Here is a 23,383-nt window from a genome sequence, read left to right on the forward strand (position 1 = left end):
AAACATCCTGTTTCAGAGTGATGCTGAAAAGATCATTCATGCATTTATTTATATGTCATCTTTTAACAGTAAAATATAATGATATATGACAGCATCGCACCCCTAAGGTGATCTGTGTCGTACTTATTACTCCTATTCAAATATATTCACCCCTGTGATGGAAGGCACGGTTTAGTCCTGTGAAGATGTCAAACTAACCACCGGGGTTGCACTGACATCTAGCGGCGGCTTTCGGAAAGGCAGATACACCTGAGAGGGCTTTTCCTCGCAGATCTTCGGAGCTGCACTCAGAGTTAAGGTACGAGTCGATAAAGCTGAAGCTAATATTCGGGAACGGAGCCAAATTCTGCCTAAGCACAGCATACCTCCAAACTAAGGGCAAATGGTTAAACCTAGTTTGTACAATTTTTGACAAAACACAGCGTGTCATGTTTGGCTGCTGGGTTTTTAAGTTGATGAAAGACGGTTAGAAAGAAACAACAATTCAAATCTCAGCATTAAATGATGTAAAGTTATTAAAGACTTAATATTTGGACTATATCGGATATATTTTCTTGAAGTTTTGCGTTAGTTAGCCTCTCCCACGAGAAGGTTTGTATCATGGTTGCCCATGGCAACGGGCTGACGCTTTGGGCTAAGCGCAGCTGGATGAGTTTTGGCTGTGTACGGAAGTAATTTAAGAGTGGATAGCGTATACCGTAATGTTTGAGTAGCCAGAGTTAAATAGACCGGGGAGTCTAATAGTGTATCAGGATGGGACATTTTTTAAGCCTGTAGTGTTCAGTAAGTAGTTGCCTGTTTTCTGTCATATCTCCGAGGTATGGACTCAAGCCGCCTTCTGGGGACCGACTATGAAAGGAAGAAGCAGAAACTAATGCAGGAGCTCCAGCTGGACTACAAACACAATGTTTTCAAGGTGTGATTATGTAAAAAAGATCTTAATACATACAGATTATTTTAACCTTATATCTAAAACAAGATGTAGTTTATTTAGCCCAAAGAATGGGAATTTATTGTTGTTCAGCCAAAATATTAAACATAATCTATAACAATACATCTTAATAAATCAGAAAAACAAAACAAAACAATATGCCAAGACATGCATGAGGCAGGTTACACCCTGGACAGGTCACCGGTTTGTCGCAGGGCTTTGATTATTTATAATAAGAGGATTATTTTATGTATTACAAGTTTTCTGAAGCTTTTGCTGAAATATTTAAATGATTTGGTATCTGATTAAATATGTGCTAGTTTGCATACATATCCAGTTGACAGTGTAGTAATTGTTTTTATATTTATTTATTTCAAACAATCAAAAAGAAAAAACAGTTTAGGAAAATAAAACATACATATATGTATATATGCATATGTACATATATTTACATACACAGAAAATACAACACCAACAGCATTAATAATAACATAAAATAGGTAAATGGTAGCGCCGGTCTCTGGCTGCATGACCGCAGGTGCTCGTCTCTGGATGAGCGATCTGGAACGCTCATTTCGTTGTGTGCACAGTGACAATGAGTTGAATCTAACATCTAACAAAGTGGCCGGTGAGTGTGTGTTTATGTTTCACTCACTTGCCTCTGTGTTGCATTTGCTGACACACAGCTCTGCCTTTTATTCTTCCTACAGAAAAAGGATCTGAAATCTAGAGATCCTCAACAGCAGCCTGAGGGTCTGTCACTACCTATTGATGAGAGGATATCTGTAAAGGTGTGTGTGCATGTGTGTGGCCATCGAAGTGGGACTTTAGTGCCTCAGCTTGAGCTGAAATAAACTGCTGACTGCCCAGTGCTGTGTGTTTCATGGCAGCTGATTTTTCTTTATATATGACAATGAACTTACTAACCAAGTTTAAGGGATTTCAGGGGTGTATGTGTGCACCACTAGTCTAATGTTAATAAGTATTAATCCAAGCATTTTTGAAACATTGAGGTAGAAAAATAAATCCTCCATTATTGTGGGATTTTAAAGCATCTGTGTAAACCATTATGGGACCCCTTAGTGTGAGTGATAGGGCCTACTGGAAATTAATTTATTGTTTTGATGTCCAGCTGCTTCAGAAAAAAATTAACCTCATCCTCTGCTGGATGTGTGCATGCAGAAAAAATGTAAGATACTTTGGATAGCAAAGACTATTGTTTTATTATTCATTTGTTATTTTATTCCATATTTTCTTAAATTAAAAGTGGCATATTTTGTTCATTAAATTGAAAAGGTGACACAGCATTTATTTAGTTGGTTCCACCCAAAAGCGAAAAGGTCTAACTTGAGCTTTAACTGAGTGATACGGCTGCTCGACTCTGGCTTTTTTGTTTCCTGTCACAGGAAAAACTGAGAGAGGAGAGAAATAAAGAGTACAACCTCTTCCTTCAAGAACAAGCTCAAGTCAGAAAGTTAAAGAAGAGAACATCTGTCACTCACAAGGTAAGAAGATTAATGAACAAATGGGTTCAAATCCTGCACATCAACACAATGTATTTGATTCTATCTGCCCTGGGAGCTAACAGTAGTCATTGTTACTGTTGTTTACACTCCACCCTACGCAAATGTTAGCTTAGCGCTAAGCCAGCTTCAACTCATAATAAACAGACAACAGAGAGCCCATCCAGACAGTGTCCACATAATTGTGGGGGACTTCAGCCGAGCACACCTAAAAACTGTACTCCCTAAGTTTCACCAGCATGTCAAGTGTCCAACTAGAGGGGAAAAGAGACTTGATCATGTTTATACCAACATCAAGCATGCTCACAGAGGGGACCCCCCCCTACCTGGAAAATCTGGCCACCTCTCCCTGCTCCTCCTCCCGGCCTACACCCCACTCAGAAAACACAGGACTACAGAACTGCTTTGCCTGTACAGAAAGGGACATCTTTGTGCAGCAGGACCTGGATATACACACAGAGACTGTCCTTTTTTACATTCAGTGCTGCATAGAGAATGTGACAATTAACAATCGCATCCAGGTCTTCCCAAACAGGAAACCCTGGATGATGAGTGAAATCCAGGCCCTGATCAAAGAGCAAGATTCAGCCTTCATGAAGAAGGACTGCTCACTGTACAGCACAGCCAGAAATAACCTAAGGAAAGGCATTAGGAGGGCAAAGGAGGCCTACAGGAAGAAGATGGAGAGCTATTTGATGGACACCAATCCTTGACAGATACGGAGGGGCATCCAGGCCTTAACAAGCTATAGAAGCCAGTGCCCCACATCCTCTCGAGGAAGCAGAACCTCGCTAGAAGACGAGCTCAACAACTTCCTTGCCCGGTACGAGACCACCACACACCTGGACCCACCGTTTCTCCAAAACTCCAACACCCCTCCTCTCTCTCTCCAGGAACACGAGGTGAGGAAACATCTGAAAGCAGTGAACCCGAGGAAGGCCTCTGGACCTCATGGCATCCAGGAAGCAGTGGTCAAAGCATGTGCAGGGACCAAGCTCTTCAACCTGTCCCTGGTGCATGCCACAGTCCCCACCTATTTGGAGGCCTCCATCATCGTTCCCATCCCAAAAAAACCTGTCATCGACAGCCTCAGTGACTACAGACCCATAACCCTCACGTCTGTAGTCAGGAAATGCCTAGAGCGACTGGTCTCCAAGCACATCAGGGACTGCCTCCCTCCCTCCTTTGACTCCCAAACAGTTCGCCAATAAAGCAAAGCAGTCCACAGAGGATGCTATCACAATAACACTTCACAGAGTGCTGAGACAACAAGACCACACCCCCCCTTGAAACAAATGGTGAACACGTGGAAATTGTCACCACCTTCAGGTTCCTTGGCACCCACATTTCAGCTGATCTCTCCTGGACTCAAAACACCAAGGCCCTAGTGAAGAAGGCGCAGCAGCGACTTCACTTCCTCCATGTTCTGAGAAAAAACATCTGGACAAGAAGCTGCTGCTGCTGGCCTTCTATCGCTCCTCTGTGAAACGTGTACTGACGTACTGTCTGGGGGTATGGTACATAGGCTCCACGGCTGAGAACAGACAGGTAGTGCAGAGGGTAATCAACAACGCCCATAAGATCATCGGCTGCCCTCTGCCCTTCCTGGAGGGCATATCCAGAACCTGCTGCCTCAGGAGAATCAGCACAATCACAGGAGACCCTTTATATCCTGCCCATCACTTGTTTGACACGTTACCCTCCGGATGGCTTTTAATGTCAATTAAATCAAACACTACCAGACTGACTCACCAACAGTTTCTGACTCTGGGCCATACAGATTGTAAATAAACAATGACCCCCCCCCCAGCAATTTTCTGTCCGCTTCACTGTTTTTACAGTTGTGTGTTTTACTTGTGTAGTAGTGTACAGTTTTTGTATCTGCTTGTATTTCATTGTATTTATTTATTTTTACATTTCCCATATAATTGAGTGCACAGAGACTTGACTACGTCTTGGGTGGAGCACCCACAATTTTGTTATACTATGTACAATGACAATAAAGGGTTATTCTATTCTATCTAATCCATTTAATTTTATAGTGTAGTTTAAAGCATTTTCTATTACTAGAAATGCTTCTCCATGTATCAAGTAGATGCAGCTCACTGAATACTTCAAATGTAAATGATGAAAAGCACCCTGCTACAAGGTAATTTTTTTTTTTTAAATACTGAATGTCTTTCTCACATTTCATTTTCAGCCTGGACAGATTCAGGCTTCAGATGGTATGAAAACAAACATAGTCCCTCTACCCAAGGAGAGGTGTCCATCCAGGAAAGATGCTGCCATTCTAACCGAGGCACTGAATGATGGAACAAGCACATGGATCAGGGGTCCAGTTCAGAGGCGGCGAAGACGCTGGCAAATATATAGAGTAGAAGAGCCCTATAGCTCTGAGGATGAGATAAACACAGACAGAGAGGATGAGTTTGATTTGAAATATAGGCGGGGGAAGGACAGGGACACTCAAGAGCCTGAGCATAAAGAGGAGATGACAGCACGAGAGCGCAGAGTGAACAGGTGTCCATCTTTTTCTGAGAAATGATCTTGAATTAGTGATAGTTTCATCTATTACCATATAGATGAGATCAGATTGCTCCTCTGCTAAATTTCACTGTCCTGGCTGTTTCTATGGCAGGGTTTCTCAGGACATAAAGGAGATGGAGGCTCCTGTTCCTGATCAGAACAGCAATGATACAATTTGGAAGTCAGAGTAAGCAAGATTATTTTTTTATATGGTGTTGGCTCTCCCTGCGGTATCGTATCACTTCCTGTACCAGAGCACCGTGGTGTTTTGCTGTATGATCTGTGTAGCTCGATTTATCTAAATAACGACATATTTCAATGTAAGCTTCACGTGCTTTATTCACAGCACACTCTTTGCTAAATCACCTGTAAATTCTATTCACATAGTCTGTTTTTAGGAATTCGCTAGCTTAGCGCAGCTGTTAACTTAGCTCTTAGCCAACTTACTAGTAGCATGGCTTCTTCTCCTGTCCCTCCTGCACTTTCCTTCTCTGTGTGTCAGATGTTTTGTTGTCTTCTAGCAGTAACGATACTTGTAAAAAAAAAATGTAGCCTGTTTGTAGTTTTGGAGGCCAGGCTCAGTGAATTGGAGACTCGGTTGCGCACCCTGGAAAATCCAGTAGCTAGCCAGGCTCCTGTAGTCAGTGCGGATCATGGTAGCTTATTTATTTATTTATTTATTTTTAATTAAACATTTGAACAAATGTACAGAATCATGTGGCATGTATACACAATAAACACATCAGGTTTTACATATTTAAGGCACACACGTTAAACGGGGAAAGAAATGTAAAAGGATAAATTAATTAGAAAAACAAAACAAAAACAAAACAAAAAAAAAACAAAAAAAGAGAAGAAAAACCATAGACAAAGACAAAGACATAGGGGCACTAATTCTTATCAAAAAAACCCAGTTCTTCACAGGCATCAAGGAGCTGTACGCCATGTTTGCTTTTAATCAATTTTAAGGCTCTCAGGTGGTTGTCTATTAGAAGGCATTTAAAGGCTGAAAAGTTAGGTTTTCTATTTCCCCATTTACAGGTGTGGATGAAGAATTTTGCAAGGATTAGCAGGTTGTGGATCATGGTAGCTTAGCCGCCGTTAGCCTCCAGTAGATCCCGAGCAGCTGGGAAAGCAGGCCGGCTGGGTGACTGCGAGGAGGAAGCGTGGTCCTAAACAGAAGCCCCTGGTACACCACAAACCCGTTCACGTCTCTAACCGTTTTTCCCCACTCGACGACACACCGAGGAACAAACTCTGGTTAATGGCGACTCTGTTTTGAGAAACGGGAAGCTAGCCACCAGCAAACATAGTCGAATGTCGTCCAGGGGCCAGAGCAGGCTAAGTTCAAGGAAATTTTTAACTGCTGGCTAAGGCTAAACATAACGTATTTGGTAAAATCATAATTCACGTCGGCAACAGTCACTAAAATTAAATGTCAGACTGTAGTTTTCTCTGGGCCCCTCCCCAATCGGACCAGGAGCAACATGTTTAGCTGTGTTCTCATTGAAATGCTGGCTGTCTGAGTTGAGTCCAAAAAAATGGTGTTATAGATAATTGGGAAAGTTTCTGGGGAAAACCTGGTCTTGTTAGAAGAGACGTCATCCATCCCACTTTGGATGGAGCAGCTCTCATTTCTAGAAATCTGGCCAAATTTATTAACCCTCCTAAAACCTGACTACCCAGGGTTGAGACCAGGAAGCAGAGTTGCAGTCTTACACACGTTTTTTTGCATTTGCGCAATATTTCTAAAATTAGAAACATCCTGTTTCAGAGTGATGCGGAAGAGCTAATTCATGCATTTATTATTTCTAGGCTGGACTATTGAAATTCATTATCAGGCTGTCCTAAAAGCTTCCTGGAAAGCGGCCCTTCAGCTGATCCAAAAATGCTGCATATGGGGACTAGAAAGAGAGAGCATATTTCTCCTAAATTGACTTCTCTTCATTGTCTCCCTGTTAAATCCAGAATAGAATTTAAAATTCTTCTCACATACAAGGTCTTGAATAATCAGGCCCCATCTTAAATTAAAGACCTCATAGTACCGTATCACCCCAATAGAGCACTTTGCTCTATTGGTTCCTAGGATACTTAAGAGTAGAAAGGGAGGCAGAGCCTTCAGGTTTCCTAGTTTGGATTTGGGAGACAGACACCCTCTCTATTTTTACGATTAGGCTTAAAACTTTCCTTTTTGATCAAGCTTATAGTTAGGGCTGAATCAGGTGACCCTGAACCATCCCTTAGTTATGCTGCAATAGGCCTAGGCTGGGGGGCTCCCATGATGCACTGAGTGTTTCTTTTCATTCACCTCTTTTTACTCTGTTTATACCCCACTCTGCATTTAATCATTAGTTGTTATTAATCTCTGGCTCTCTTCCACAGTGTGTCTTTTGTCCTGTCTCTCTCCCCTCCCTGCGTCTGGTTCTGCTGGAGGTTTCTTCCTGTTAAAAGGGAGTTTTTCCTTCTCACTGTTGCCAAGTGCTGCTCATAGGGGGTCGTTTTGACTGTTGGGTTTTTATTGTGGGGTCTTTACCTTACAACATAAAGCGCCTTGAGGTGACTATTGTGATTTGGTGCTATATAAATAAAATTGAATTGAATTGAGTATATAATTCTGGGCCCTGCTTCCTGAAAGTATCTTAAGTATAAAATGAGCTGATAACCTTATACTGGAGCTAATGTTACCCTATAGATGCTTTTAAATAGCTGTGCCCTGCGTCACAGGTCTTCCACCACTGAGATTTATAATGATGAAACATCCACATGCGGACGTGGCCAGTCAATAACATTCTGCTGGAAAGTCCCATAAATTTTCAGAATCAATAAAGTACCATAACTGATTGTACTGGTAATTGCTGCCATACTCAGTTATTGCTCTTCAGCACTTCTGTTGCATTTCATTGTTTCTGGTTTAGGCTATTAAGATGAGCTACTGTCATTAAGCTGGCAACATGTGGGGCAGTGATAGAGAGTGAGCCATGCAGTGCTTTTACCCTTACATGCTGTCAGTAACTGGCTGACTCTTATGGAGAGTCCCATTCTGTTTGTGTATCTGTATTCAATAGTTTTCAAATGCCAGGTAGCATGAAGACACCCGCAAAACCTGCTGTCAGCAAGGATGAGGTTAAATTTGCTACTGGACTCCTAATAGGTAAAAAAACGTTCTTACTACACAGATTATTGAAGGAACGTATCACTTAAAATTGTGTTTCAGCACTTGAGCAGTTTTCTTTTAATGACTCTATGTTGTGATGCAGGAAAAGTAGAAGAGCAGACAGTAACTCAGATGAGGAAAGAACAGTACCGACAGGACTTACTGAGACAGATTGCTGAAAAACAGAGAAAGAAGACGGAGTAAGTATTTATTCACAAAAATGACTGTTTTCCTTGGAGTCTTTTCAGTTAGCACAACCCTTACAGTCAACAAGGCACAAGGGATGTGATGATGTTCGCTGTCCTTTTTTTTTTCTTTAGGGAGAAGAGACTTGAGCTGAGGGTTGCTGTTTCTGGAGCTACAGACCCTGAGAAAGAGGTATTAAAGGGGCATTTAAAGAACTGGCTAGCTATTCCGACAGTTATTGCAAGATGTGGACCTCTGAACATAAAGACCAGAATGAAGTCCTGATGTTGGTGTCAGTTCTGCATTTGTTGTCAAAGCTTTTATAGGTTAGGGAGTTAGGGAGAAATGTCTTAAAAATAAAGTGCAGCTAATCTTATTCTCAGTATTTGTTGTGTGTTTCTTTCTTTTTTTTTCTTCTGAACCATGCATCATCTGTTCCAGCCCAATGGGATACAGCAGGTTGGGTCCGTAAATCATGACTATAACAGCCTGAGACGGGATGTTCCTCACAAGCCAGGAAAAGCTCTGGAGGCTGAAGGGAAGCATCCAAATCCCAGTCTTGAAAATGGGAAACCCACTGAGAACACAGAACAGAGAGCAAACCCAGGAAAGTCCCAGCTGGACTTCAGTGCAGCTCTCAGACAACTTCCTGGGAAGACGGTGCCTACAGATGGGATGGAATTACCACAAGGTGTCCCCTCATTGGACTACTTTGGTGCGGACTACCACAGAGACTTCTCAAACATCCTAGGAGAGCCGACTGTGCCAAGGTAGCTCACATTTGCTTTGTTTAAATGAATAAAATTAGCAACTCTGCTACACATTCGCTGGAGTGTTGGTAACTCTGTTTTTCAGGGTTGCAGGTGTTGCTCCTCCTGTACCTCCCATTGTGCTTCATACTTACAAGACTCCATATGATGCAGCTTATTACTACTATGGAACTAGGAATCCATTAGATCCTCATCTTCCTCACAATCCAAGTATTATAACTGTCTGTATTTACAAACTTTCGTTTAAAAAAGTGTTTCTTGTCTTTTGTCTGTTCTTTATTTTCTGGACATATTACTGATTACTGCTAGTTAGATCTCACTTAATCCGGCTGGTGTGTTTGGTTACATTGATTTCCTTTCCAATTTTATATTACTGCCAAATTCCTGCCCTTTATTTGTTTGCAGCAGTCAGTGACAGTAGATAGTTACTGAAACAGTTGAACAGTGTGTATTCTTCCTTATATTTTTGTATGTTCTACATCAGATGGTCTTCCCGGGGGGAATCAGCACTCTGGGAATTCCGAGATTCCATCTCAGAGGACACCTCCTCTCATATCTAGTGGCCACACTGAGTCAGTAACTGTCCCAGCACCTTTGATTGTGTTGTTGAATTCATTGTGTTGATGTTAAAATAGATTTTATACAAAATTTGAATCTTTACCCAGGAAATTAATTTGCGTTAACTGTCACCATCTCTGTTAGCAGAGATCTTTTTTTTGTCTTCCAGGAGAGGGCCCTCACAAACTGAATGCCTATCACTACCTTTTGTATTTATACCTGTGTGCCATTTGCCACTCTTTCTGCTTCTAGAGCACCTCATCAGCATAGAGCATCTGCTTTGGTTTTTGAAGAGCTTCATGTAGAAAATTCTAACCAGAGGAGAGAGAGTGCACTAAGCTACAAAGAGGCACTCAAACTGCAGGTGTATTGTTATATTTCCATGAGCAAATGTCATGCTTTTTTTTTTCTTCTAGCAGTGTCATGGTTTAATCTTTTGAAACTTATGTCTTGTGCCCAGATTAAAGAAAGTGAGGAGCGTAGGAAAAGAGAGAAAGAAGAGGAAGCACGATCCAATGCCAAGATAGAGGCTGAGATCAGGGCATACAATCCCTGGGGGAGAGGTGGTGGAGGCGCTCCGATTAAAGACCAACAAGGCAAACTTTTTAGTAAGTTTGGTTGTAATGGTGTCCACTAGAGCTGAGATACTTCAAGGTGTTTGATCAATAGCTACCAATACAACATATTTTAAGAAGTTATTAATATTTCTCTGCCTTTAGGTGACCTGAATCAGATGCACAGGATCAATGAGGCATTATACAGGAATCCTCTGTCCACTCCTGGAGCTGAAGCTAGGTCTCTCTATTCCCATCAGCTAACAGGTTCTCTTCCTCATATTTCAGTGGACTGTGCATAGTTTTATGCTTTGTGATCTATTGTTTTCTATCTCTTCTTTTTTTTGTAACTCTTTTCATCCCTACAGGTCTCAAGGATCAGCCGCCTACACAGCAGGACAGTTACAAAGAAGCCCTAAAACAGCAGGTGGGTCTCAGTCTGTAGATGGAACTACCTTGACGATAAGAGAGGACACCGATCAACTGCAAGATGAAATGCACAATAGATTTTAGAGTTACACCACTTTAAAGAAGCTGTGAATTCACTGTAACTGTGCATTTCATACAGATCGAGGAAAACAGGAGAAAAAAGCAGGAGGAAAAAGAATGCATTAGGATTGAGGAGGAGAAAGAAGAGAAGAGGCTGGCCGTGGAGAGAGCTCGCTTACAGCAGGAATATGAGGAGGAGCAAAGGAAAGAAAAAAAGAAGATTGAGGTGAGGAATTTGTTTTTGATAAAGAATCCTTCATCATTTCTCCTTCCTTACAGATAAGAATGGGTCCCGTCACACAGGAGCGGCCTTGGAGAAATAGTTTTATTTACTCTCTGCAGCTTAAACTGAAAAAACAAGGGTGGATCCATCAAGCTGAAAGACATCGCAAGGAGGAAGAAAAGGTGGTGAGGCAGGAAAAAGAGACTGAGAAGGTACCTCAGAGCACCAGGGCAAGAGAGGAGAAAGACTTACAGTTGAATTATGAGGTACAGTCAGCCTGAAAACACAGGAGTGCTTTTGCTTCCTGCGTCTTTGTCAAGAAATGAGATTCTGCTCATTTTTCAGCAGAGACAGTCCTCACCTCCCATCCCAACGTTGCAGAAGAAGGTGGCAAATCTTGAGCCATCTAGGCCGTCCTCTGTTTCGAGCCGACGCTCATCCAGAACTGTAAGTAACTCGCTGCAAAGGCTGCAAATAATTTGCACATTTTGCCCTTTATGGTGAATCTAAAATAATAAAGAAAATACATTCACAGAATCGCTCAGTGTCAGCATCACCTGATAAAATACCCAGGAGCCAGGGTAAGATTGTCTTGACCTTGCCTGGCTGCATGCAGATCTTTAACTTTTGATTTTCCAATTCTTGCCTTGCTCTGCCCTCACTGCCCGTCTCACTTCAGATGGTCAACAGGAAGCAGTCAGAGTGCTGTCAGCTATGCGTAGGTATCTGAAGGAAGAGCAGAGACGACTGGATGTTCATCGGACAGATTCACAGGAGACCCACTACACTCCAGTAAACAGGTATTACAGTCAGATACCGCTGAAGAGCAGGGGGGATTTGTCAAGGTATAACATGCCCAGAATAACAGTGATTATATCTTTTGTGCCTGGCTTAGATTATTAGTCATTTAGAGATACTATAATGTTTAATTAACCCCCAGAGATGGTAATACTGAGATACAAGTACTAATTCTGGCTTGTTAAAATGTAATCTTGATTTGATATTCATAGTTAAGTATGTATTCCTGTGAAGTGACGCATGTCCCTGGTCTTCAGTTTGCTCAGTGAATTGCTGTGGAGCACTACAGGAGACACGTTGTTACTTATAATATCCTCTACCCATTATTAGCAGGCCTAATGTGATATGTTGAATAACCATAAAATTAGAGGAATGTTTTACAAGCCGCTTGTTAATCTCCGCTTGTGTTCAAGTTTACAGCAAATCATCTGAGAAATGTCTTTGAACCGGTGCCAGTTTCAGAGCTTTTCTTTTGCTGCAAGCTGCTCACATAGAAAGACCAATGCTTTAGGCGTCATAGAAGCTTTGAAATGTATTCAGCAATTACAGGTCAGGTGTAATGTCCTCCCTGTTTTATAGAAATGCTGAATTAATTTCTGTCCCTGCAGGACAGTGCAGGAGGTGGAGCTGAGTGTTATACTCACTGTGCTCAACTGGAAAGCATTTGGCAGAGTGAACTACTGGCATGTTTTCAGAGAGACATCTATGTGTTATTAGAGGTGGTTCTGTTTAAAACGGGGTTTTCCTCCTTTGCTTGTGCACAGAAGACGACCAAAAGTGGATGACTTTGAATCTGCACACGGAGAAGCTGTCCTGTCTTCCGCTAGGGCTCCTTCTCCAGCTGATCCGCATGCTAACAGGCAAAACATCAGGGAGTTCATCCAGCTTAAAGATAGAGGTAATAAAAGGCAGTGACACAGCTTTCCATGCCAGCTCTTTTCTTCTATGAGCCACAGGTGTTCACACAATCTACCAAACTGCAGTGAGATTGTTATAGCAAAATCTTTCTTGATTTAATTTCCCTCACACAAAAAAAATAATAGATTCATAATTGTCTTCTGTTCTTTAAACCAAGCAGTGTTCTAGCTAGCGGTTGATCACCAGGCGCTGCGCCGAGCGGCCACGCGGCAAAGAACGCGCGTGCTTGTTCAGTGCTTACTTGCGCTGCAAGAGAACTACGAACACCGTGAAAGGTCAAACACGGGAATGGTATCTAATGGGTGCATTAGATACCATTCCCCCAGTTTAACACCGGGGGGAACGCATCGTGATGGCCCTTATTGGGCCATTATGATGCGTTCCCCCAGTATCTGAGGGAACGCATCCTGTATCTGATGAGAGCGCAGTTGGAAAAAAGTGGGACAACATCGCCGAAACACGTTTCAGCTTTCACGATGTCCGTAGTTCTCTTGTGGCGCAGGCACGCGCGTTTTTTTTTTTTTTTGCCCTGTGGGCGGCGCGGAGCGGCGAGGAGACGCTGGGGAAACGTATCTGATGGGGAAACGCGAATCGAAGTAACACCGCCATGAACGCGAGGACAAGTAAGAGGAAAAATGAAGATCAAATGAAAATTTCAAGAAAGAAAGAGAAGCGGAAACGGCTGCAGTTGATAAGGTATGTTACAATCATCCTTAATAGTGAACAGTCATTGGTTATGCCATTGCTGTTTATTTAGGAGCATTTGGACCCGGAAATGGTGTCAGACTTAAAGACCGGATTAGCACTAGCCATCGTTTGCAACATAGTGACTGATATTTGAACACAGAAAATGCTTTTAGCAGCTGATCCTTAAAACATCTGGATTATGTTTTTATTGGGTATGCTTTTTACGTGATTTCTGCAAACCCATTAGTGAAAGTAAACAGCACTCTTGGACACATTAAATGCATGATATATAAGTGTAACTCTTCTGGATTATATGCAAAAATTATCACTCTAGATCTAATAAGGCCTGGTTTAGCATTCTGCGTCGGTCCTATGTACATAACGGTTTATTTATATATATATATATATATATATATATATATATATATATATATATATATATATATATATATATATATATATATATATATATATATATATAAAAACATGCACCTTGAGAAATGTAACTACATGTCCACAAAAACTGTGATTACTGCCTAGGCTTCAGAGGTGCTTTCTGGTTACATATGTAGGCCCCATCACCCAATTAACAAGTTGGAGCAGCTTTTAGGGGTTAGCATTAGCTTGCTAATTAGCATTAGCAATACCCCTGCGCTGGGCTGAAAAAATTTCTGGCTGAGTCTCACACACACACACTGAATTAATGAACACTGAATACGTTAAGGTTATTGGGGTAAAGGTAAGGCCTGTTATAGCCAATACTCATATATGCTTGAGACCTTGGTGGTTGGATGCAGAAACATCTTTGGGTCACATGACTTTGTAACCTGATGTTGTATTTTAGGAAGTTTTGTGACAGGCGGGCTCCAAAAGTGGAGTTCTGCAGACCAACCTGTGTTTTTATAACATAGATAAGCAGGGGATAAATTCTATAAATTCTTCAACCAGCATTTCACAGTGGCTGGTTCTTTGATGAAACACAATGAATGTAGGTAAGGAGACCAACAGGAGAGAGAGAGAATGAGAAAACAGTGAAACGTGGCTGGGGGAATATTTAAAAGTCTGAGGATGTTTTAGCAGTCTGATGTTCCATCCTGAAGAAGCAGCAGTGCTCCATGCTCCATCCTCTTTCTGGTTACCATGGCAAAACTATTTAGGGTTTTTTTTTTCCCCCTTTCTCTTTTTGCCTTCAAAAACATGTTCCCTGTGCACTTACATTTGTTCTTCTGCACCATAAATGTGTACGTGTAAAGAAATTTCCCATTTCCTTAGATTTCAAAACATGTGGCCAGTCTCCAGGAGGAGTGAGACAAAAAAAAGACTGTTCTCTCTTGTATATGTTTTTTTTTTAAAGTTTATTTATGTAAATTTAGTTTAAAACAGCAATTTCCCCAAGCCTCTATAATACTGCAGAATCCCAGCAGTATTATAGAGGAGCCCAACAATCCAGTGATCCCCTATGAGCAAGCACTTGGCGACAGTGGGAAGGAAAAACTCCCCTTTAACAGGAAGAAACCTTCGACAGATCCGGGCTCAGGGAAGGGCAGCCATCTGTCGTGACTGGTTGGGTTAATGTACTTGGGGCAATTGCTGTTTGGTTATATAAAAACTACATCTTAAAATTTAGAATACAAACCAATTGAAATAGGTCTTGTACTACCAATAATTTAGATACAAATTTTAGCAGCTATTCTGAGGTCTTCTGGAGCCAACAATCTCTGTATGAGAGCTGCACTTCTTTGCCAGACCATGGAAGACTTTTGTAGAATTGCAGTCCTGCAGTTGATCCATGGCCTCAGGATAAAAATTGTTCCTCAGACAACACACGGGACAACAGCTCTGGCTCCAGAATAAACTTTTTAAGGAGCTTCTGTTTCAGTTAGAAAACTGAAGACTGTAATATCTCCTCTAAAATGTCTGGGAACAAGCCTGAGAGCAGGATTTTCTTCCTCTCTTCTTTGCTTCTTCTTTCTTTTTTCTTCTTTCCTCTTCTGAATTTCATCTGTCAGAGAGGATGTACTTCTAGAGAGCTCCTGTGTGTCACAGGCATTTCTCTGAGTCAAAGAGGTGGGTTGGTCTGCCCTCTTCTGCTGAATTTTAATCAGGGACTTTTCCAGATCTTGTATAGAATATGGTGCTTGAGATGTTCCCCGTTGTGATCTGAAGACCTCATGGTTATTTTTTTTTGACTTTCTACTTTCCTTCTTTCTGTTTTTTCCTTTTGTTTTTTCAGTTGTTTCGAGCCTCTGGGCTTCTTTCTTTTTCTGATTTTCAACTGTTCGAGAGGCCAAGGATGTACTCCCAGAGAGTACCTTGAGGTGTACCTCAGTAACTTGAGGTGGATCAGATTCTAGCACCGATAACTCAGAAACATTTCCCTCAGTCGCAGAGGTGGGTTGGTCTGCCATGTTCTGAGTTTCTCCCAGCTGTTCCAAGCCTCTGGGCTCAGAATGATCATCATCATCTAATACGACTTGAGGTGGATCAGATTCTGGTGTTAATAACTCAGAGAAATTTCCCTCAGTCACAGAGGTGGGTTGGTCTGCCATGTTCTGAGTTTCTCCCAGTTGTTCCAAGCCTCTGGGCTCAGGAAGAGCATCATCTGACTCACCTTGAGGTGGATCAGATTCTAGCACCGATAACTCAGAAACATTTCCCTCAGTCGCAGAGGTGTGTTGGTCTGCCATGTTCTGAGTTTCTCCCAGCTGTTCAGAGCCTCTGGGCTCAGGAAGAGCATCATCTGACTCACCTTGAGGTGGATCAGATTCTACTGCCGATAACTCAGAAACATTTCCCTCAGTCGCAGAGGTGGGTTGGTCTGCCATGTTCTGAGTTTCTCCCAGTTGTTCCAAGCCTCTGGGCTCAGGATGATCATCATCTAACTCGGCTTGAGGTGGATGAGATTCTACTGCCGATAACTCAGAAACATTTCCCTCAGTCGCAGAGGTGGGTTGGTCTGCCATGTTCTGAGTTTCTCCCAGTTGTTCCAAGCCTCTGGGCTCAGGATGATCATCATCTAACTCGGCTTGAGGTGGATCAGATTCTACCGCCGATAACTCAGAAACATTTCCCTCAGTAGCAGAGGGGGGTTGGTCTGCTATATTCTGAGTTTCTCCCAGTTGTTCCAATCCTCTGGGCTCAGGAAGAGCATTATCTAAGTCACCTTGAGGTGGATCAGATTCTGGAACCGATAACTCAGAGGCATTTCCCTCAGTCACAGAGGTGGGTTGGTCTTCTATGTCCTCAGTTTCATCCAGTTGTTCTGAGCCTCTAAAACAACAACTGAACAACTGAATAAAACTCAGTGACTTGGCTTGAGTTCGATCAGATTTTATCGACGATAACTCAGAGGCATTTCTCCCAGTTGCAGAGGTGGGTTGTTTTGCTGTGTTCTGGTGAATTTCAGTCTGGGACTCCAAACCTTGCGTAGGATCTGGTGACTGAGAGTGTCCCAGGCGTGATCTGATGAACTGTGCCGCTTTTCTAAAAACCTCGAGTGGCATCTTTGTGTATCAAGCAAGTCCAGATGATGTTACACTAAATCTGCAATCGAATTCTTTGGTTACGCTTTACAAGACTGCACTGTGTAAACCAGGAGAGATTTTGTGTATGTGTTTTCAAGATTCTGGCCTTTTTGACAATGGGATCCTTTGATCTTAATAATGTGTGACTTCTCAAATAACATCACTGTTCAGGTTTGAATTGTGGTGACATTCCGGAAGACTGTGACATCACCAGGTATACTTAAACATAGATCTAAACATTGTTGTTACCATGGCAACTTTTTTCTTTTAAATAACAGCTGCTTCAATTGAAAAGCAAACTGTGGGTTTAAAATCCACTGACTGTATGTTATAGCATAGACCTGTGATCTCCCCCACCTACCCACGTGGCATCTAGGTGGCACTGAGGCCAAGACCAGATGCTCAGTGTCAATAATACACAGCGTGTGAGCGAATACTGAAAGCCCACCTAATTGGATGCTCATTTAAGAGTTACCAGCAGCACCTAAATAAGATCAAATGCAGTCACAGAGACACATGTGAAGGGGAAGCAAAAGCAAGGAAGGAAGCAAGCATGTTACATCCTTGACCCCGTATCAATTAAACAAAGGATCTTTGACATCCTTCCAGGTTTTACATTGACTAGTTTCAAAATACAACTTCAACAAGACTCAGACTGGATTAAAATTACAAACCTGTAGAAGCCAAAATAATTGTTTTCTTTGCATTAAAAAAAAAAAAAAATCTAATTGAGGGACAGATTAAACTCTGTATAAGCAGTGACCCCTATTTTTGAGAAAAGACACTCATTGAAAACTCCCCCACTATTATTGTTATTGCTTATCTGCTACTACCATACAGGTGCTGGTCATAAAATTAGAATATCATGAAAAAGTTGATTTTATTCCATTCAAAAAGTGAAACTTGTATATTATATTCATTCATTACATAGACTGATATATTTCAAATGTTTGTTTCTTTTAAATTTGATGATTATAACTGACAACTAATGAAAACCCCAAATTCAATATCTCAGAAAATTAGAATATTGTGAAAAGGTTCTATATTGAAGACACCTGGTGCCACACTCTAATCAGCTAATTAACTCAAAAACCTTTAAATGGTCTCTCAGTCTAGTTCTGTAGGCTACACAATCATGGGGAAGACTGCTGACTTGACATTTGTCCAAAAGACGACCTTTGACACCTTGCACAAGGAGGGCAAGACACAAAACGTCATTGCTAAAGAGGCTGGCCGTTCACAGAGCTCTGTGTCCAAGCACATTAATAGAGAGGCGAAGGGAAGGAAAAGATGTGGTAGAAAAAAGTGTAAAAGCAATAGGGATAACCGCACCCTGGAGAGGATTGTGGAACAAAACCCATTCAAAAATGTGGGGGAGATTCACAAAGAGTGGACTGCAACTGGAGTCAGTGCTTCAAGAACCACCACGCACAGACGTATGCAGACATGGTTTCAGCTGTCGCACTCCTTGTGTCAAGCCACTCTTGAACAAGAGACGGCGTCAGAAGCGTCTCGCCTGGACTAAAAGACAAAAAGGCCTGGACTGCTGCTGAGTGCTCCAAAGTTATGTTCTCCAATCAAAGTAAATTTTTGTATTTTATTTGGAAATCAAGGTCCCAGAGTCTAGAGGAAGAAAGGGGAGGCACAGAATCCACGTTGCTTGAGGTCCAGTGTAAAGTTTCCACAGTCAGTGATGGTTTGGGGTGCCATGTCATCTGCTGGTGTTGGTCCACTGCATTTCCTGAGGTCCAAGGTCGATGCAGCCATCTACCAGGAAGTTTTACTTCATGCTTCCTGCTGCTGACCAACTTTATGGAGATGCAGATTTCATTTTCCAACAGGACTTGGCACCTGCACACAGTGCCAAAGCTACCAGTACCTGCTTTAAGGAGCATGGTATCCCTGTTCTTAATTGGCCAGAAAACATCAAAATGAAAATAAATAAACATTTGAAATATATCAGTCTGTGTGTAATGAATGAATATAATATACAAGTTTAATTTTTTGAATGGAATTACTGAAATAAATCAACTTTTTCATGATATTCTAATTTTATGACCAGCACCTGTACTACAGTAAAACCATGGAAACACATGAGAGGGTGCTGGCCCAGTGTTTGGTACAAGAATTAGATTCTGGTGTCATCTGGTTGCTGGCTGGTTTTTGGTCTACTGACGTAACAGGATAAACACCCATAAGTTGGTTTCAGCCATAGTCACAATCGGGAAGCAAGTCAGTGAGATTCAACCTCCGCCGATTGTGTGAAAAATGCTGACACTTATGAAATTTGTCTTACCTTGAATATGCCTTAGCTAAAGTTGCATTTATATTATGTGTTTATTTACCTCAAGTGCTATGCTTTTGTGTCTGAGTGCAAGGGACTCAGACCCATGTGGTGTGCTCTGTGGATGAGGATGCTTTGTTTGGTAACATCAGATTGTTTAATGGTGACAGAGGTTTCTGGTGTGGGGAGATTAATGTTGCATCTTACGCTGGCAGCCACACCATGTGCGTGTGAGAGTTTCATGTTAAATTCATATGATTTGAGCAGCATTTGGCACCTGCTATAAAATATGTTAGTAGATTACACATTCACCTTGGTCAATATTGGTGCCGGGCTAAAAAAAATTCTGGCTAGAACCCTGCCAAGCCACGAAGAGGAAGTCAGTGTGGAGTCCTCTTACCTTACTCAGGGTGTTGATGCAGACTTCGGAGAGTCTAATCAGTGCTCCGTCTCCCTTTATCCAAACTGAAACTTTAATCTCATGAGGTCATAGCGACAGGCAGTAAACTATGAATGTCACGCAAGCCACCGAATCAATGACTTTGGATGAGTTCCCAAACAGCAGTCTGAAAGACACTCAGAGCTGCAACCTGTAAAGTCAACAAGAGCATATAGGAATAGCCAGTTTGATTTGGACTCGGCTAACCACTTAGAACAACGTCCACATATAAATAATGGATTCATGTAGGATGCTTATTAAGAGAATGGAGGAAAAAGGAGACCGCTGAGAAAAAAATGATTTATCAAAAATGTAAATTGTCTTTTTAAATGTTTACCTTTGTGTATTTTGTCTTTGGTTTGAATGTGTTATTGTGCTACTGCAAATATTTTTATTGTCTCAACTGCCAGTTGATTGATACTGTAGGGCAGATCCAGGACAACACCTGATGTGACACGCCTTGCCTTTATCTGGCAGATACGGCATCCCGTCAGGAGGTTCGAGCCATGTATCCTGACCCTCCCACTGATGCACAAAGTCTGGACATCCAACAGCAAGCACTTCTATGTGAACAACAGCGCAAAATCAGGCTTATGAATCGACTGAAAGATGACGGTCAGTGAGGAAATACACACCAGTTGCTCTTCAAGTGTTTGCCCTCTAATTCCTTCTTCTGTATTCCTCTATAGACTTCTTGGACCATCAACTAGGTGATTATTATCCTGTAAGTGATCTGCACATTACACATTAACTACATTGTGTACAGAATTCAGTCAAGCATGGCTTAATTTTTCCAAATTGTAGCGATTTCATTGTTTTCTGCTTGTGTTTGTGTCTCCTCTCAGTGGAAGAAACCTGGACGGGTCAGTCACAGAAACCCCACATTACCATCTGAGAGTACTTTTATTGGTAAGACTGGCTGAACATGGTCTGTGTGTTCACATCACTGGGGACACAATACACGTTGGGATTTTTCTTTTATCAAAGGCACCAGATGTTTTCCATAAAGGTGACACAGTCTGGGAGGTCCGCTACATACAACCTCACAGTACCTTTCTACAGCACCCTGTGTGCCAGGCCAATTTAGCTCTCAGTTTCTATGCCAGGCTAACTGTGGTGTATGCCAGCCAGCTGTCTGTGTTGCAGCTGGTGCCAGTGCTGGGTGCAAGGTGACTATGCCAGCTGCAGGGTGGTGATAGCAGACTCCCAGAGCAGAGGGAATGGATACATTTGGAAATTTTTTTTTTAAAAAAAAAGCCTGATGCAAAAAAAACAAGGTGGCTTTTGAATACTTTGCCTCATCTTTATGGTTTTTCCACCATTTTCATATTACACATGTATAAACTGAATAAGCTTTAGATCCCTAACATCTGTTCAGCTCTAAGGACATTTGGGTTTTGTCAGATGTTTATAGTGGTGATGCACCTGAAGAGCAGAGGTCCCCTCAACCATCAGCAGGGCACCAGGAGAGGACGGCCCCAAGGAGGAGACTTAACTGTGATGTATATCTATATATATCTCACAGCTTGCATTTTACTCCGATCAAAATGATCACAATCACTAAGGAATCAGATCTCTGCCTATCTTTACAGGAGGTGGCTGAGAGGGGAGGTGATAATCAGCCAGAGGCAAACGGTCTAAACCTCAGCTCTAAAGTGTGGGATCGGGACCAGAACCACATTATGAGACCAGACTCCCACTCTGGTGACAACATAAAAGGTGAGAAGAAGGAATTCACTACTTTATCTTATTACAATAGCAATAAGATAAAGAGCAGGCCACTTTATATACACGTTGGCTTTCAGGAACATGTGCATTAGTTTCCATCTAAAGCTTTGCTACCACCCCAACAAAAATGAAACAGACGTTAAACCTTCGGAAATGAAAATGCCTAAGCAACTTTAATATGAAGTTGCCTAAAGAAATGCGTAATTAATAAGGCCCTGCATTCTCCAGATTGGCTGCCTGGTGATGAAGCAGACGTGTCGTTGCTGGGCTCTGCCCTGGGGAGGCGCGCCTCTATGGACACCGTTGCCACAGAGCCGTGGCTCCGGCCCGGAACGTCAGACGCTGTAAAGCACCAGGGCTGCAGAGACAGGAGAAACAGCAGGGTGGAGCATCCACCCTGACTTACACAAATCATTACATAGCTTAACAAACAAACGGCTAGCCGCAACTATAATCCAGTGATTCAGCATTTCAAATCAACCAAGTTCAAAAACTTTATTGACCTAGAACCTGATTAGAATGCCAGATGATGTATTGTACAGAAAGTTGTACATAATCTTTTGCAACATAGAAAACTTTACATTGCTGTATCATATACATTTTGTTTTCTACATCCATGAGCAGGAATGCATCCCATTCATACTTAAAGCACAGCTAACATTTGTCATTGTCTCTATACATATATCTCCCCCCACCCCACCCCAGACCAAAGGAAAAAAAAACATTAAATATATTATTAACTTTTGATTTTGTACACCAGAGTGAAACCTAAACTCACATGAAAACAGACTAGTGACTCAAAAAGCAGCTAGAATCAGTTTGCTCTGGCCTTCCAGTTATAGAAGCCCCATTACGTCTATCTCAGTTAAAAACCTAATAACATATAAAATGGAATAATTTAACCCTTCACTTTCCACAGTCTTAGTTTAATTACAATTCGTACTGTGTAGGACAATCTGCGGGAGATGGTACAGTCAAATAAATTATCACAAAAGTAAAATCTCCAGTGCATTCAAAAAAAAAAAAATCAAGTGCAGCAAATCCAGAGAATTAAAAGAAATTTAAACAAAAATAAAAGAAATTTAGTGTTATAAGATTATATTACATAGCGGCGGATCAGATCTGTACAACTAGTATCATCCAAGAGGCTATCCATACTAATGTTAGCCATCTGCAGTGCAGACAGAGAGATCATTACTATCAACGTGTGACAAATGTCATTGTCATAGTTGCAGAATATGTCTTTTTGCATGTTGCTGAAACCATTCATTCTTTATGTTTTAAATATACAGTAAGAAGCACACGTTTTTTTGAAATAAATTCCTTCTGAGCAGAGATATGGTTAACTGTCAGTTGGTTATCAGTAGTTTTATCCAGTGGAGGCATCGCTACACCTGGTACAAGACATGTTTTTATAGTGTTAGCAAGGGCTCCATCTGGGCTGTGTGTGTGTGTACAGGCGTGTCTGTGAGTGTGTGTACTGTGACAGAGTTAAGGGAGCGGCTGGGTGTTAACAGACAGCTGATTGACAATCAGCCATTTAAGTCCAGTGTTCGGCGTGAAACACACCGAGGCGGCACAGAGCTCCAGCACGGCCACACAAATCCACAACGAAGGCCTCATGAGAGCTTTGTGCTCCAGGCTGTTTGTGTTGCACCATCACTGGGCCTCCTCCCCAGCCTCCTCGCCCACCTCCGTGTCGGTCTCTGGCTCACGGGCCTGCTGAGGATCTGGTTCTGGCTCAGGCAGCTGTGCAATGTTAAACACGATGCCGATACGTAGGTAAAACTTCCTTAGTACAGCTCGGAGCTCGGGGATCAGGTCGAACTGCATGATCTCACACAGAAGAGGGTAGTATCTGGACGCGTGAGCCTTGAACTACAAGTGGAGGTGAGAGACAAAGCAAGAAGGAGACAATCAGAATAAAGTTACACTTTTAAGCACCTGTTCATATGTTATTTGATGTACACAAAATAGATAAGTTATTTACAGAAAAATTCTACAATCTATACAAAGAGCTCTCTAATGGCTCAGTCACACTAAAATGAAAACAGGAAGGCGATCTCCTTGTGACTTGGAAAAATGCCACCC

General features: G+C 41.9%; 2 protein-coding genes across 5 annotated transcripts in view; one reads left to right on the top strand and one right to left on the bottom strand.

Annotated features, from left to right (window-relative positions):
- Nucleotides 1-165: 165 nt before the first annotated feature.
- On the top strand, nt 166-22,319 carry cspp1a (centrosome and spindle pole associated protein 1a). Of its 2 annotated transcripts, XM_030755996.1 has the most exons (28): nt 166-298; nt 819-916; nt 1,642-1,722; nt 2,338-2,436; nt 4,655-4,974; nt 5,093-5,167; nt 8,046-8,131; nt 8,238-8,334; nt 8,455-8,512; nt 8,762-9,090; nt 9,176-9,300; nt 9,575-9,662; nt 9,901-10,012; nt 10,109-10,256; nt 10,368-10,469; nt 10,571-10,629; nt 10,771-10,917; nt 11,034-11,180; nt 11,260-11,361; nt 11,450-11,495; nt 11,594-11,714; nt 12,477-12,610; nt 20,042-20,179; nt 20,254-20,288; nt 20,410-20,473; nt 20,969-21,066; nt 21,157-21,283; nt 21,521-22,319. In XM_030755996.1, exons 2-28 carry the CDS (start codon nt 821-823, stop codon nt 21,691-21,693), a joined length of 3,207 nt encoding a protein of 1,068 aa, XP_030611856.1. In that variant the 5' UTR covers nt 166-298; nt 819-820; the 3' UTR covers nt 21,694-22,319. The 2 variants fall into 2 exon arrangements, with proteins under 2 accessions (XP_030611856.1, XP_030611857.1); XM_030755997.1 differs by lacking the exon at nt 21,521-22,319 and having other exon boundaries at nt 20,969-21,061.
- The window catches only part of arfgef1 (ADP-ribosylation factor guanine nucleotide-exchange factor 1 (brefeldin A-inhibited)), a 53,355-nt gene continuing 51,744 nt past the window's right edge, over nt 21,773-23,383 (bottom strand). For all 3 annotated transcript variants that reach the window (XM_030755994.1, XM_030755995.1, XM_030755992.1), the window contains one exon: nt 21,773-23,170. In XM_030755994.1, the coding sequence (XP_030611854.1) occupies nt 22,952-23,170 (219 nt within the window). In that variant the 3' untranslated portion in view covers nt 21,773-22,951. The remainder of the gene's footprint in view (nt 23,171-23,383) is intronic.

The sequence above is a fragment of the Archocentrus centrarchus genome, chromosome 20, assembly GCF_007364275.1.
Source record: "Archocentrus centrarchus isolate MPI-CPG fArcCen1 chromosome 20, fArcCen1, whole genome shotgun sequence".
NCBI lineage: Eukaryota > Metazoa > Chordata > Actinopteri > Cichliformes > Cichlidae > Archocentrus > Archocentrus centrarchus.

Excerpts from the sequence above, each read along its gene's own strand:
- cspp1a (XM_030755996.1), top strand. The coding sequence starts at position 821 with ATGGACTCAAGCCGCCTTCTGGGGACCGACTATGAAAGGAAGAAGCAG. Across the intron at positions 10,918-11,033 it reads AAGAAAAAAAGAAGATTGAG|CTTAAACTGAAAAAACAAGG; the intron begins GTGAGGAATTTG and ends TACTCTCTGCAG. Across the intron at positions 21,284-21,520 it reads CTCTGGTGACAACATAAAAG|ATTGGCTGCCTGGTGATGAA; the intron begins GTGAGAAGAAGG and ends TGCATTCTCCAG.